This window comes from Equus przewalskii, chromosome 5, assembly GCF_037783145.1.
Source record: "Equus przewalskii isolate Varuska chromosome 5, EquPr2, whole genome shotgun sequence".
Lineage (NCBI taxonomy): Eukaryota > Metazoa > Chordata > Mammalia > Perissodactyla > Equidae > Equus > Equus przewalskii.
The window spans coordinates 27,107,778-27,121,540 of NC_091835.1; the positions used below are offsets into that span (position 1 = coordinate 27,107,778).

A 13,763-nucleotide genomic window follows, 5' to 3' on the forward strand; every position below is an offset into this window, starting at 1 on the left:
GTCTGTGTCACCAAGGACGGGACACAGTGGATTACCGCAGGGCATGCTCAAGTGAGCACATGGGCTGTGGAGTTGGGACGGCACCAGCTGAGTCCTGGTCCCCATTGGTAGCTGAGACAGGCCCCAAGTCCTCCGGTGGCCTGGCCTCTGCTGTGTGCTCTGCCCTCCTGCCCGTCCAGGTGGTCATGGCCACAGCCGGGGCGCCAGGAGGGACACCACTGAGTGTAAAGCATCAAATCCTGACTCTAATGGCCTTTGTGGACTCAGGAAATGTGTGTCTCTCCAACTGAACTTTTCCAATTATAAAAATAAGGACGCTTAGTTTTCTGAGATATTCTGGGTCACCAATGAAGTATTTAAAGGAATTCTGGAAAAGCAGCAAACTTTATACAATGTCAGGTCAGGTGTTATCCTTAGTGGGACTTGTGCACATATTTTGATCAAAGGTGAAATGAGTGTGCAGGCAGGAGAAGGTCAGAAAACCCCGGGACCCGGCAAGTTAATAACGGGCTCTTTGCAAGTTAATAATATCATGGTAAGCTTTTAATACATGTAAATTTTAAAGATATGAAGAAAATTTTGCACACAGCATTCACTCCAATCGCCTTAGATTTTATTGGGCACCTACTATGTGCTGGAAAAGCTGTTCCACGGCAGCATTCAGCGCAGCGTGAGCCAAAAGCTAGGTTGTCAGAGCATCAACGAGGTGAGAGTCTCGGTGACTCTGAGGAAGATGCCCACTCACCCCTGGGGGCTCGGACGGCACCTCTGCTCCGCGCGGTTCAGGCCGCAGTCTTGTCCGGGGCGCGGACGGGCTGGACTCCCAGCAGGGACGAGGGCTGGGGTGCCTCCCTCGAGCTCTGCAGCATCTCGTTTCTCTTCTCCAGCTTCTGAGCCCACTCGCTGCGGAGCCTGCCATCGGCGATAATTTCAGCACAGTGAGTCAACCTCCAGGGACCGTGCCGGCCAGGTCCCCCTCTGTCGGCACCTGGGCACGTGTGCGAGCTCAGCCGCCCCTCCCTGGGCTGCCTGCCTGGGAACAGCTGCTGTGTCCTGACCCAGCCGGCAGCTGTGACCTTGTGGGTCCCAGAGAGCCCTGCGATCTCAGTGGCCTGGCCACTCAGGCTTAGGGCCACTGTCAGTCATGGAGGGTCTCACCCAGGACCCTCACCCGGAGAGGGAAATCTCTTTGTCCAGGAAGCAGCTGCTGGAAACGTCTGAGCCCCAGAGAGACTGAGCTGTGACCTGGACCCCTACTTTGTGAGGGCACCTAGTTTGTTTCATAGGAGTGTGTGCTCCTGGGGGCTGAACACGGAGCCCCCGGGGTGGCCTGGGGCCCTCACTGAGCATCCTCATACTGGGCCTCGTCGGGGGCTCACTTCCTCCCTTGTGCCCACCTGCCTGACCCGACCACACTGAAAGGCGGTCTGCTGCTGTGACCACAGGGGTGACCAGGGGTGGAATGGCTGGGCCAAGGGCGGCCAGGCTGCCCCAAACCTGGACATCCGCCTGCCAGGCAATGGTTGCCTGATATCTTCAGATGCGAATGTGTGGTTTGGCTCCGGAGGCTGGAGAGTGGGGTGGGCGCCTGGCTCCTGCTGACCTCTGGGGTTGGTGGGCAAATTAGTAAGAGGATTCACACAGACAGCTGTCCCAGGACCCAGGGACCTGGAGGAAGAAGGCGCCTCTGAGCAGAAGGTGAGGATGGCCAGGGCCCTGTGTGTGGCAGTGCCACACGTGTCGGCCACGTTCCTGCCTCTTCACCTGGCTGTGGCTACTGACTGGCTGCCCCAGGGCCAGAGGCTTAAAAGCAGACGACTCCTGGGCACCACAGGATGGCTGTGGGGCCGTTTCCAGGAGCTGTGGCTGTCCAGTGGACAGGTCATGTTCTGGCCGGGGTCCATAGCCCAGATAACCAGCCACGTCTCCCCAGAGGTGCAGAATGTCCCGCCCTACAGTCCATCCCGCAACAGCCTGGGACCTCAGTGACTGAGCCAGCCCCTGCTGATACACCCTCACCGTCTGACCCGGCCTCTCCTCGGCCCTGCACCTGTGTGCAGAAGACCCAGAAGATTCCGGGGCCCCATGGCACACGCAGGCTGGGGATGAGGCCACAGAGACCCCAGGAGGGAGTTGAGGGCTGGGAGGAGGCCTTACTCTGAGGTCCCTGCCTCCCACAGCTGGGTTCTGTGCTGAGGTCCCGGCCCTGAGAGGCGAGGCGGGTGCAGCGCCCGGCTCTGTGAGGAGGAGGGCACCAGGACCCCATACCTGTGCCAACAGGGGCAGGTGTCCTGGATTATGGGGGAGAGGGGGCTGGCCAGCACAGCAACCAGACCTCTGGCACTGGCAAGGTCAGCACCAAGCCCGGCCTGCCGCGGCCGCCAGAAATCCTCCTTTCCAACTCCGCTCGCGGGGTGGCAGCTGCCAGTGCTATTTGGGGACTAAGCTGTGCCCACTTTCTGCCCCTTTGAGTCCTTGTCTGGTGCGAATTACGCGCTAATCTGCATGCTTAGCTGTCCCTGAGAGCTCTACTCCTGGGCCCGCTCGGTCGCCCAGGAGACCCCTCACACCCACAAGGCCTGGCCCCCCCCCCCCCAGCCACCAGGGAAGAAAGGGTGTTGGCTCTGGATCCACAGGTCATGCACATGTGGGGGAAAGAGTGTGACGAGCACACAGCTTTACCCCAACTGAGTGGGGGCGGCTGTCAGAAAATCACACTAAGCGGGACATGCCCTCTGTGACAGCTTCCCTCAGTCCCCTCAGGAGTGTGGGATGGAGAGATGGAGTGATGGGGTGTGGGATGGAGGGATGGGGTGAGGGGTGTGGGATGGAGGGATGGAGTGATGGGGTGTGGGATGAAGGGATGGAGTGATGGGGTGTGGGATGGAGGGATGGAGTGATGGGGTGTGGGATGAAGGGATGGGGTGATGGGGTGTGGGATGGAGGGATGGAGTGATGGGGTGTGGGATGGAGGGATGGAGTGATGGGGTGTGGGATGGAGGGATGGAGTGATGGGGTGTGGGATGAAGGGATGGAGTGATGGGGTGTGGGATGAAGGGATGGAGTGATGGGGTGTGGGATGGAGGGATGGAGTGATGGGGTGTGGGATGGAGGGATGGAGTGATGGGGTGTGGGATGGAGGGATGGAGTGATGGGGTGTGGGATGGAGGGATGGAGTGATGGGGTGTGGGATGGAGGGATGGAGTGATGGGGTGTGGGATGGAGGGATGGAGTGATGGGGTGTGGGATGAAGGGATGGAGTGATGGGGTGTGGGATGGAGGGATGGAGTGATGGGGTGTGGGATGGAGGGATGGAGTGATGGGGTGTGGGATGGAGGGATGGAGTGATGGGGTGTGGGATGGAGGGATGGAGTGATGGGGTGTGGGATGAAGGGATGGAGTGATGGGGTGTGGGATGAAGGGATGGAGTGATGGGGTGTGGGATGGAGGGATGGAGTGATGGGGTGTGGGATGGAGGGATGGGGTGAGGGGTGTGGGATGGAGGGATGGGGTGAGGGGTGTGGGATGGAGGGATGGGGTGAGGGGTGTGGGATGGAGGGATGGGGTGAGGGGTGTGGGATGAAGGGATGGGGTGATGGGGTGTGGGGTGGAGGGATGGGGTGAGGGGTGTGGGGTGGAGGGATGGGGTGATGGGGTGTGGGATGGAGGGATGGAGTGATGGGGTGTGGGATGAAGGGATGGGGTGATGGGGTGTGGGATGGAGGGATGGAGTGATGGCGTGTGGGATGGAGGGATGGGGTGAAGGGTGTGGGGACGGAGGGATGTGGAGTGATGGGGTGCAGGGCTGGGGTGATGAAGTGATGAGGTCACGAGGTATGGGATGGAGGGGTGGAGTGATGGGGTGTGGGGATGGGGTGGTGTGTGTTCTTCTCTCCCACTTACAGTCAGTGTTGTGATTCTGAATTTTCGTTCGTGGCAGTGGTGTTTCCCAGTGGAGCCCACTCCTCCTGTAAAAGCTAGTCTGAGAGGATGTTTGCTGGCGGCTGTGGTTGTTGCAGCCAAGCCCCTGGCCAAGGTGTGGGCTGAGCCTGGCTGTGGGACGGTGCGTTGTGCAGGAGCAGCCCCCGTGTCGCCCACCCCATGCTCACCTGTCCAAGGCACTCCGGCGGAGCCTCATGTCCTCGCTTTGCTGCTGTTTTGTGTGAAGCTCAATTCTTTTCTCCCAAAACGTCTTGAGCACACCAGCATCATAGCCTACTCTTCTAGGATACTTCCAAGTGTAGTTTTTACTCATTTTCTGGAAAAGGGACAATTTGCAAGAACTCAGCCATTTAGTGCTGTGTTGGTCGAGAGCACGTGAGGACAGGTGGTAACGACGATGATGAAATTGGCTCCGCCCCTGACAACAGGATGGTCTCCTGCGTTTCCTGTGCCCCCAGCGGCCCATAGCAGGACTGTCAGGAGGGGGACTGGCACAGGGCTCGTGGCCCCGTATGCGGCAAGTGTCCGGCCCCGCTACCTCTGGAACAGTTTCCTGATGGCAAATCCCATTTGGGTCTTTTGGTCTTTTCACAAATTAAATAATGATCCGTTCTTTGTTTCTTCGTGTGGGTGGTCTTCCGTGAGGATGGCTGGGACGGGTGTTTGGAAGGGGGCTTTGGCCCGTATACAGCACGTGTCCGTTCTTAAGGCTGCTGTGCTGTGTCATGGGCTGAACTGCATCCCACCCCCCCAATTCGTGTGTTGAAACCCTAACCCCCAGGACCTTGGATGTCACTATATTTGGAGGGTGGGCCTTTAAAGAGATGAGTAAGGTTAAATGCGGTCACTAGGATGGGCCCTGATCCAATAGGACTGGAGTCCTTATAAGAAGAGGAGTTCAGGACACAGACACACACAGAAAGACGACCATGTGAGGACATGGAGAGAAGACGGCATCCACACGCCCAGGAGAGAGGCCTCAGGAGGAACCAGCCCTGCCCACACCTGGATCTCGGATTCCAGCCTCCAGGACTGGGAGACGATGGACGTCTGTCGTTTGAGCTGCCCCGTCCTGGGTACCTCCCAGTGCCTTGTGCATGCACCGTGTTTCTATTCTGTAGACTTGATGCTGTAACCCCTGCCCTGCGTTCACACACTGGGCGGGCCTTGTTCTGGACGCCTCGATGATGCACCTGGCCTCCTGCCTCCCTGGTTGCCCCCTCCTCCTCCCAGGGGGGCACTTTTCAAATACAAACCAGCCAGTCCAGAGCCGACACCCCACTACGTCCTCTCTGGGGCTCTCACACTCTGGGCCACTGTCCCCTGCCCTCGTCACCCAGGACCAGACACCAGATGAGCAGAGACAGCCTCTGCACCCCAAAGCCCAGTGACATTATTCCAACCAGCCCATCCTGAGCCCCCACTGCCTCACCTGGGAAAGGCTCGCGCCCACAGTCCCTGAGTCCCTCCGCCTCCTCGCCCATCCTGTCACTTCTCCGCACGGCCCTGTGGGGTGGGGCACGTCCATCCTCTGGGAAACTGAGAGGCACACATTGTCCTTTCCACCACAGTCACATCCTGATATGTTGGCCTTCCCGTACCCAGATTTTCTAACAAGACGCTGTGTTTTAGAACACCTTGTTACCACAGCCCCAGCAAATTAACATTATCCCGTTCACAAGGGGGCCTCCATGCGGGAAGTGAGGGCAGGGCCCTGAGACCTGAGTTGTTCTGTTAGTGGTGGGTTTCTCTGCTCCTGGACATCACCCCCAACAGTGGGCGTTGTTAAAGCTTCGTCAGAGTGATTATACACTGACAATCCTCCTTCAGCCTGTAATGCGTTGCCTGACTATGGGATCACAGGACTACAGGTTCAGGCCCTCTGAGAAAGAGGACCTTTCAGCCCAGGTGGACACTGGTCTGGGCGGAGCCTCGTGGGGGCTGCAGGGCACCCAGGGCAGAGGGGCTCTCCAAACCAGCCGAAACCTGGGAAAGGCACTTCTGGAATAATTAGAAGCCGAAACCCAGGTAAGTTTTTTGGGACCGAGAGAGATTTTATTTTTCATCTTGGCTTAGCCATCGTTAACAACGTGGATGGTGAGAACCAAAGGGGCAGACGGTGCCGTTCGGGAGGAGAGCTATCAGAAGCGGGAGGCGGAAAGACGGCCATGCCTCTCCTGGGAGCCGTCGCTTCTCTGTCGCTGCGTCCAAACGGCTTCTAGTTTAAAGTCCATGCAGAAGGGGCCAGAGCCGGCCTCACCGGGGTGACAGCCCCGTCCTTGTGGCTCTGCTCTCAGGGCCCCTAAATCAGTCACACTCATCTTTCAGAAATTCGGGTGAATGTGCGGGCTCGAAGCGCTTGGGAGAGAGGAAGAAAACCTCAGGGGCTGTTAGTTCACGTTTGGAGAAGCCCGTCTCCACCATAAGCTGTCCTGTTTCCACCTGTGAAGTAACTGTGATGAGAAGCCACAGGGAGATCCTGGGGGGCCCGAGCCCGGAACTGCCCCTCTGTCCCTCTTGACCAGCAGGTGTCATGTCCCGGACTCTGCCACCTGCCGGGCAGGAGAGACAGGGCCCTGCCAGACACCTGTCCCATTGCCAGGACTGCCCATCACACGGACGCTGCCCCCTCCATGCACCTGTGACGAGGGAGCTGGTGGCTCAGACTGGGTGTATCCGGCCCCCTGGTCCCTCTGTGCCCCTTCGAGGGGTCCAGGCCTGTTTTGCCCTGAGTGGGACCTCGATTCCAGTCAGGCCCGGGACCCCACCCTGCCTGGTCCTGCCTGAGGGCCTCCGGCAGAAGGAGAGTCTGAGGGTGAGGAGACCACCTGGCACAGACCCCCAGGCACCACGACAGACCCTCCTTGGTCCACCTGAGTCTCCAAGGGTCTCATGTGCGCCCACCGTTGAAGGCCGTGGGGTCCTGCCTGTGCATTTGGGGTGGGAGCGCGTTGAGCCCAGCTTTATAAATGCTCAGGGCCGTGGAGGCTGGGGCAGGGCCATGCACATGGGCCCTAGGACACGAATGTGGGGACTTGAGTCATGTGGGGGAGAGCATCCCGGAGCCCTCCCTGGTGGCTTTGGGGTGCCTGGCTGGGGTTCAGCATCGCGTCCCGACGGCTTGTCACTCTCTCATGCCAGGTGTCTGAGACGTGAAATAGACATGTGTGTGCATGCGTGCTACATGTATGTGCGCATGTGCACGCATGTAAACGCGTGTAGGGGTGCATTTTGGTGGGGAGCAATTTCTGTGGTCCAGACAGCAATTATCCCTCAGGATAGGGGCAGAGGGTGCTTGGTCCCTGCTGGCCATGTGGACGCCTGCTCACAGCCGTGACCAGAGTTGGGACTCTGAACCCCGTGAGCCCCGGCCCATGAGGAGCCCAGTCAGACGCAGATGGCGCCGCTGAGGAGCCCGTGGGAAGCTGGGTTTAAGCTTGAAGGTCGTCTAGGGGTCGAGTTCACCCATGACGGGGCGAGCCGGGGAGTGGTGCTGGGAACCCAGGATGGTGCTGATGCGGGAAACCCGGAGAAGAGCGAGGAGAATCCCCTCACCCCCTCCAGAGTGCGGAGGAAGAGGGGCGGATGGGTGTCTCGGGTGAGGGCAGCCGTCTGTGCTTGGGTGCAGAGGAAAGCCACGGAGGTCTGGAAAGCGGCCATGGCGTTCCTTAAAATCAGCTCTAAACCCCCGAGGCCAGGGCGTTGTCAGGTCGGGTTCACGCCGCCGTGTGTCTAATCCTAAGACAGCAGGCTGCACCTGTCGGGGTTTTGACAGAGGAGCGAGAAAGACATTTGCAGGCGTCAAGGGCAGAGGGTGAGGCTGGCAGCGAGGCCCTGGGCAGGAGGACGGGGGCTGGGAGGCTGGCCGTTCTGAACACGCCCAGGGCGAGCCACCTCCCCCGTCACCGCCTTCGCTGCCAGAGCCTGTGGGCTTGTCTACACGGCACTGGTCTTCCGGGGGCTCGTCAATCATTTCAGTCCTCACGCTGGCACTCGAGGCTGGGCTGTCTTAACCATGTTCTTGAGGCCAAGATGGGGACAGGCCGGATCTAGGGCACAAATGCAGCCAGCTGGGGACAGGCTCTACTTGGCGACAGTGAAACTGCAGAACGCGGGCAGGCGTGAGGGGAGACCCCTCACTCGGTGACTCTGTGTGGCTGCCCTGTCTCTTGTCCTGGAATGTGCCCCCCCAGCCTCCAGGGACAAGTCCTACTTGGCCATCAAATCTACACTCTGAGGACCCAGGTCTCTCTCTGTCAGCTGGAGCCCCCTCCAGGTCCCGTGGGGCTCCTGCGTGTCTCCAGGTGGCACTGACACGCCGCCCCTGGATCCCCTGTGACACAGCCGCGGCCGGGTGCCAGGTGGTAGGGACTCAGGCGTGTTTGCAGAACGAACGAGGGAGCGGTGGACACCCTGAGTGAAAGGTGGTGTAGAACAACTTTAAAATTAGCAACGACGAAATCAAGCTCTCTGAGGATTCGTTTCCTAAATGGCATCTCTGTCTGTTTGCTGGTTTTTAAAAACAGTTTGATGACAAATACGGTCATCGGAATGCATGCAGCAGCAGAAGAGAAACGTCAGACTGGTGGACTCAGACCAGGTGATGGCGGTGTCAGTGGCATCGCCACAGCCGGGCCCCTAAAAACAGTTATTCAAACCCACTAACGACTCGTTGACACCACAGTGCCGAACAGAATACGAATTACGTCACTTTCCATTTTTCTTTTTGTTGATGTAGCTTAGTGTCCTAAGAGAATTTTTTAAGTTGTTTGCTGATCAGAAATCAAATCCTATTGAATAGTTTAAGATTCAAACAAGTAAAAAGTATGTCCGTGTGTCGGCAAAACCCGGAGAACCCAGAAGGAAACAGCAGCCGGTAATCGACCCCTCCGCTAATCAGTAATAGATGAACTCCTAGCGGGCGTGCGCCTCGACGCGCTCCGGGGCCTGAGTCCACGCCTGTGGGCCGTTTGACGCCCGCTGCCCCACATGGCATCCGCGCATCAAACACTTCACGGACGTTCTGGAATGGGTGTCAATAGGATGACAGACCAAGGGGCAGCTCAACGTGCTGTCGGAGGTTCTCAGAACCACCCTGTGAGCTTTTAAAACATACGCACGTGGGGCCTCACCCCCAGTCTCTGTCGGCGATTTTATTTGCAGCCTTGCCCTAGGCCGGTGTCCCGGGTGTTCTCCTGTCTGTCGCCCGTCCGATGGGTCAAAGCCCCCCTCTGCACTGGGCGTCTTCCTGTGAGGATGGCGGGGGCTCACAGGCTGCGTGCTCTCCGCTGAGAGTCTGCTTTTCCGGGGCTTGGCTTGTTGGAAATGCCTTGTCATGATGACGAATGAGGAGTTGAAACCCAACCACAGATGTAGTGTTTTCCACACTGAACCGTTTCATCAGACACTCTGGGCAAACAGATGGGCTGAAGCGAGTCCGACAAAGGGGGGATGGAGGGCAGCTGGGAGCGGCTCACGTCCTCATCAGGACCCGAGGTGATGCCCGTTCCTTGAAGAAATGAAGTGAAATGAGAAGTCCTAGGAGACCCCTCAGGCAGGGATGCAGGCCCAGGAGGACGTGGTCGGGGCCGCAAGTGGCCGACGGCTGGGAGGTGGGGAAACAGTGGCGCAGATCCCTCGGGGTGGGGGTAGGGTCCTTGCAGAAGGAGGAGCGGCTCTGAGATTGCCATGGACGCTGTGTTGATGGCATTGAACGCACACTGACCGGAGAAAGGAGGAGCTTTAAACTGACTTTTTACAAAACTGAAATCACGCTTCTGACGAAGGTGTTTTACAACTTGAGGCAGTTTCCCAGCCTTCGTTCCTGACGAGAAGTAAGGGAGCAGCCGTGCACGGGGAGGGGGCGCCTGCTGATGGGCACGGGACACCCTGGGCTACCCGCCAGAGCCCCCTGGCCAGGCTGACATGGAGAGGGCGCCGCCCTCCTCCCATTGCTCAGACCCTGGGCGGCACGGTGTCCTCCCTCTCTCTCCTGTCACCCCCCCGTGGGGCCTGTGTCCATGTGGCCTCCATCGGGGCCCCACCCACAGTGGCACCTTTGGGGCCAACTGACCCTTAGGGCTTGGCCGAGGGAAGAGGCGAGGCGCCTTCGCCACAGATTGACAGGAATTTTGCGTTGATTCCACAGAAAAGCTGGGCTGGTTATTTTACATCTTTTAAATGTCATTTTCCAGAATTTATTTTCATTGAATTTTATGAAAGTGTCCATCCAGGTGGATGGACATAATCAGGCCTCTCCACAGACGGTCTGAGGAGCTGGCCGGGAACACCGTGTCCATGCGTCCCGCCCGCTGTGCCCGGGGCTTCTCTCTCCAGAGCAAGCCCGGCCGCCACGGCTCAGCCAGTTCCACCCGTTCCTGATCCTGGCCAGGGCTGCACAGGCCCCCTGTGACCTCGGCTCCCGTGGGCCGGCCTGCCCACCCTGACCCGCCCCAGGAGCTCCGGCCCCAGGCTCTCACTGGCAGCTCCTCCTGGACCTTTAGGTTTGGGGGGAACAAAGTCCCCGCCTGCCGCCTGCAGCCCATCTTAGTGACTTGGTCACACGACGACCAGGCTGTTTCTCCTCTGCTGCAGGAGTCTCCCATGGAAACATCCATGGCTCCTAGGACGGCACCAGAAACACCTGCAGTGGTTGTGCCCCTACTACACGCAAACATTTGTTAAGTGAGCGGGACACGAATGGATGAATGAATGACTGTGGCTCCTGAGGAAAGCATCATGAAGGTGTGCAGGGCTGGACCAGACCTCAGGAGGCCAGCTGGTGCTCAGCCCCCCTCTCCTGGGAGCCCTGGGGACCCCCCTCCTGAATGAGCAGACGCATCCCTGACCCTTCACCTTTCGGGTGAAGGCAGTGAAGGGCTGTTGCCTGAATCCAGAGGGCATGGCATTTGATGCAGAAGCCCCTCTCTGGATTCCCCTCCTGGGCCGGCGGAGGGCGGCTCATGGCGGAGGCCCTGCAGGCACCGCGGCAGAGTCAGGGCCGGCGGTGGTCAGTGGGGGCTTCCTGCCTCAGCCTGGAAGGCCAGCTCCAACCATGCTCCCTGCGGGTTCTTAGAAGCTAATCAAGACCAGTGTCCCCCTAATCAGGGGGACAGGTGACACCCAATCAGGATTAGGAGGAGACTGTAGAATTCAGGGAATCTCAGATAAGAATTTACACTAGCCAGTCACATTGTGTTCTGATGGGAGGAAGTGGGGGGCCCCAGAGGAGGGTCCCCTAGGCTCTGGAGTGATCCAGTACTGGCCTCCAGGCCTCCAAAGATGGTGGGGACCCTGGAGTGGGGCAGGGATCCTGGGAGGAGGGCAGGGCTATCCTTGAGACGGAGTAGGAGTCCCTAGGAGTGGGGCCGGGGTGCCAGGAGGGGGCAGGTGACCCGGAAGGGGGCAGGATCTCCAGGAGGGGGTAGGGGTCCCCAGGAAAGGATGGGGTCCCCGGGAGGGGCCGGGTCCCGGGTGGAGTCTCCTGCACCTGCAGCCTCGGGAGGAGGCAGCAGTGGAGCTGGCCTCTCCTCTTGAGCTGCGGCCCCTGTGTCATGAGCTGATGCGTGTCCTGTGTGACCTGACAAGTGTACTTCTCCTGGGCTCCCTGGCAGACCTAGTTCCTGGCCTGCAGAGCAGATGGCCTTACCCTGGGCACCCGGCATCCACCGGCCTCGCTCGACTTCCCGACGGCGCCAACCCTCGGTCTGAAGCACACCTGTGCCAGGCAACGCTGAAAAATTCAGCTCTACTGTGTGACAGAGCGAGATGAACTCAGGCTGACTAAGTGCTCACTTTCCACCAGCTCTTTTGGACTCATAACTCAGAGGTTAGGATGCCAGCCGTCTGGGAGCATAAATCCAGACCTGATGAAGAACGTCTATAATGAAGGAAAATTGCCCAACAGCAACCCCCTTTCCAGAGAACTCGTCCCAGTTAAAGTGGCCTTGGGATCCAGTCTGGGGCAGGCTGTGCCCCATCACCTCTCCAGCGCACGGGGAGCCTGGGTCCTGTGTGTGCGGCCCCCTGGCCGGTTCCAGGTCTCCCTGGGCCCTGCGCTGTGCTCAAGGGCTTTGTGCAGAGTGTATGGTCCGTGTTTCTCTGTGTGAATGAGGCCCTGCAGCCTGCAGCCACCTGAGCCCCGAGCTGTCCTGGGAACTCAGCCCTCGGGGCTCAGGGAGCAGACACGGGCCACCGACTCTCCCCACACATGTCCCAGGACAGGCCCCCCTTTACTGCTGGCTTCTGTCGTGATGGGGAAGAGCACACCAGCCATTTCCCAATTAGGGAGACAAAGGTAGCTTGAGACACAAGGCTTATTTCCCCCTAACATACCCCTGCTTCGGGCAGGCCCCAGAAGCTTCCGGAACTGGGCTCAGGCAGCGATAAACAGGGACAGGAGCATCTTCAAAAGCTCCGCTTGAAAATGAAGTGAGTGTTGCTGTTGCCTGACCTAATGTCCCTGGAGGCAGGTATGACGGTCGTGGGGCCTGTGTAGACCGTCGGGGGCGGGGGGTCGGAGGATGAACGCTTTGCTGGGAGCTGCCCCGTAGATCCAAAGAAATTAGACCTGGACACCCTCCCTTGCTTTCCAGAAACCTGCCAGGGCAGCCGCTTGTCCTAAAGGGACTGAAGTCAGACGCACTGTCTGCATTGAAAAAATGCTGCCGGTGGATTAAACAGCTGAAAACTCGGGCCCACCGAGGGTGAGCACACGACACCGGGAGGCGCACCGCTCGGCGCTGTTGGCAGGGAGCTCACGCACGAGCGTCTAGGCAGAAACCTCCCCAGAGAAACCGGGGTCGGCGTTAGAGTCACGCAAACCAAGTAAAAACTTGAACCATCTTCAAGCTGAGACTCAGCGGCTCCCCTTTGAGAGAGAAGCACCGGGTACCAAGGCTTTTATTCTTGGGGGCTCAGCCCCCCCACGCAGCCCTTTAAACCCTCATGGAGTATAAACAACCAGCAGAAAGAGGGAAAAGCAGGAAGCGGGCAGAGGACACACTGAAACTAGAGCCCGGAGGGAGCGGGTGGGACCGAGAGCCTGACATCCCGGGTTCTCCATCCAGGGCGCTGTCATCAGAAATCTGAGTGGGAGATGGGGAGAACAAAGTTCAGCTCCCCCAGGGAAGGGCAGGCGGGTTGACCTGAATCCCACATGTGCCCAAGCTCCCCTATGTTGCGCTCATGTACGGGGGGCACCCAGACTCACGGCCCCCCTCCCAAGCAGGGTCTGTCTCGTCTGTCAAACCACAGAGCTTACTTTTAAGTCGTTTCTCAGCCAGATCGGGGATGTCCGGGGCGGGCGTCCTCGGATGTCGTCTCCGGGAGCTTCGCCTCCGTTTCGCCCGCTGCTCACTCTTATACGGGCTGGTGACATGGGGCTTGGCGTCAGTTCAGTTGCCAGGAAAGGCGAGCTGCCTTCTGTCTGGCGGTGGCCCCTGGAGACGTAATCTGGCTCCGGGCTGGCAGTTGTTGGTGGCACGTGTCCCTGGTCCTCCATCCAGGACTCCGGAGGGCAGCTCGGTGAGGTTCTTCTGCGTGGCTGGCTCCATGCAGGATGGACAGCCGACACAGACGCCTTCTTCTTTTGATGGGCACCTTCCAAGAAGCCGCGTGGTTGGGAAGGAGCCTTGGGCTGCACATGCCTGTGAGCAAGCAGTGGGCGTCATCAAGGTGTCACCATCATCCTTGAGAGCGTCATGTGGGGTCACAGGCCTGCATCTCAGGAATGTCCACCGTTGCATTTCATATGCTGCAAAATAGACGTTAAAAACCACCAAGATGCACCCAAGACGGCAGCAGGTATGTTTAGGGTCACT

At 59.0% G+C, this 13,763-nt stretch overlaps 1 protein-coding gene across 1 annotated transcript; it reads right to left on the reverse strand.

Moving 5' to 3' along the window:
* Positions 1–525: 525 nt before the first annotated feature.
* Positions 526–13,338, reverse strand: FAM240C (family with sequence similarity 240 member C). The gene is made up of 3 exons (XM_070618867.1): positions 13,205–13,338; positions 4,110–4,258; positions 526–912 (listed from the first exon to the last, which is right to left on the reverse strand). The coding sequence occupies exons 1-3, from the start codon at positions 13,319–13,321 to the stop codon at positions 783–785; spliced, it is 396 nt and encodes a 131-aa protein (XP_070474968.1). The 5' UTR covers positions 13,322–13,338; the 3' UTR covers positions 526–782.
* Positions 13,339–13,763: the final 425 nt, after the last annotated feature.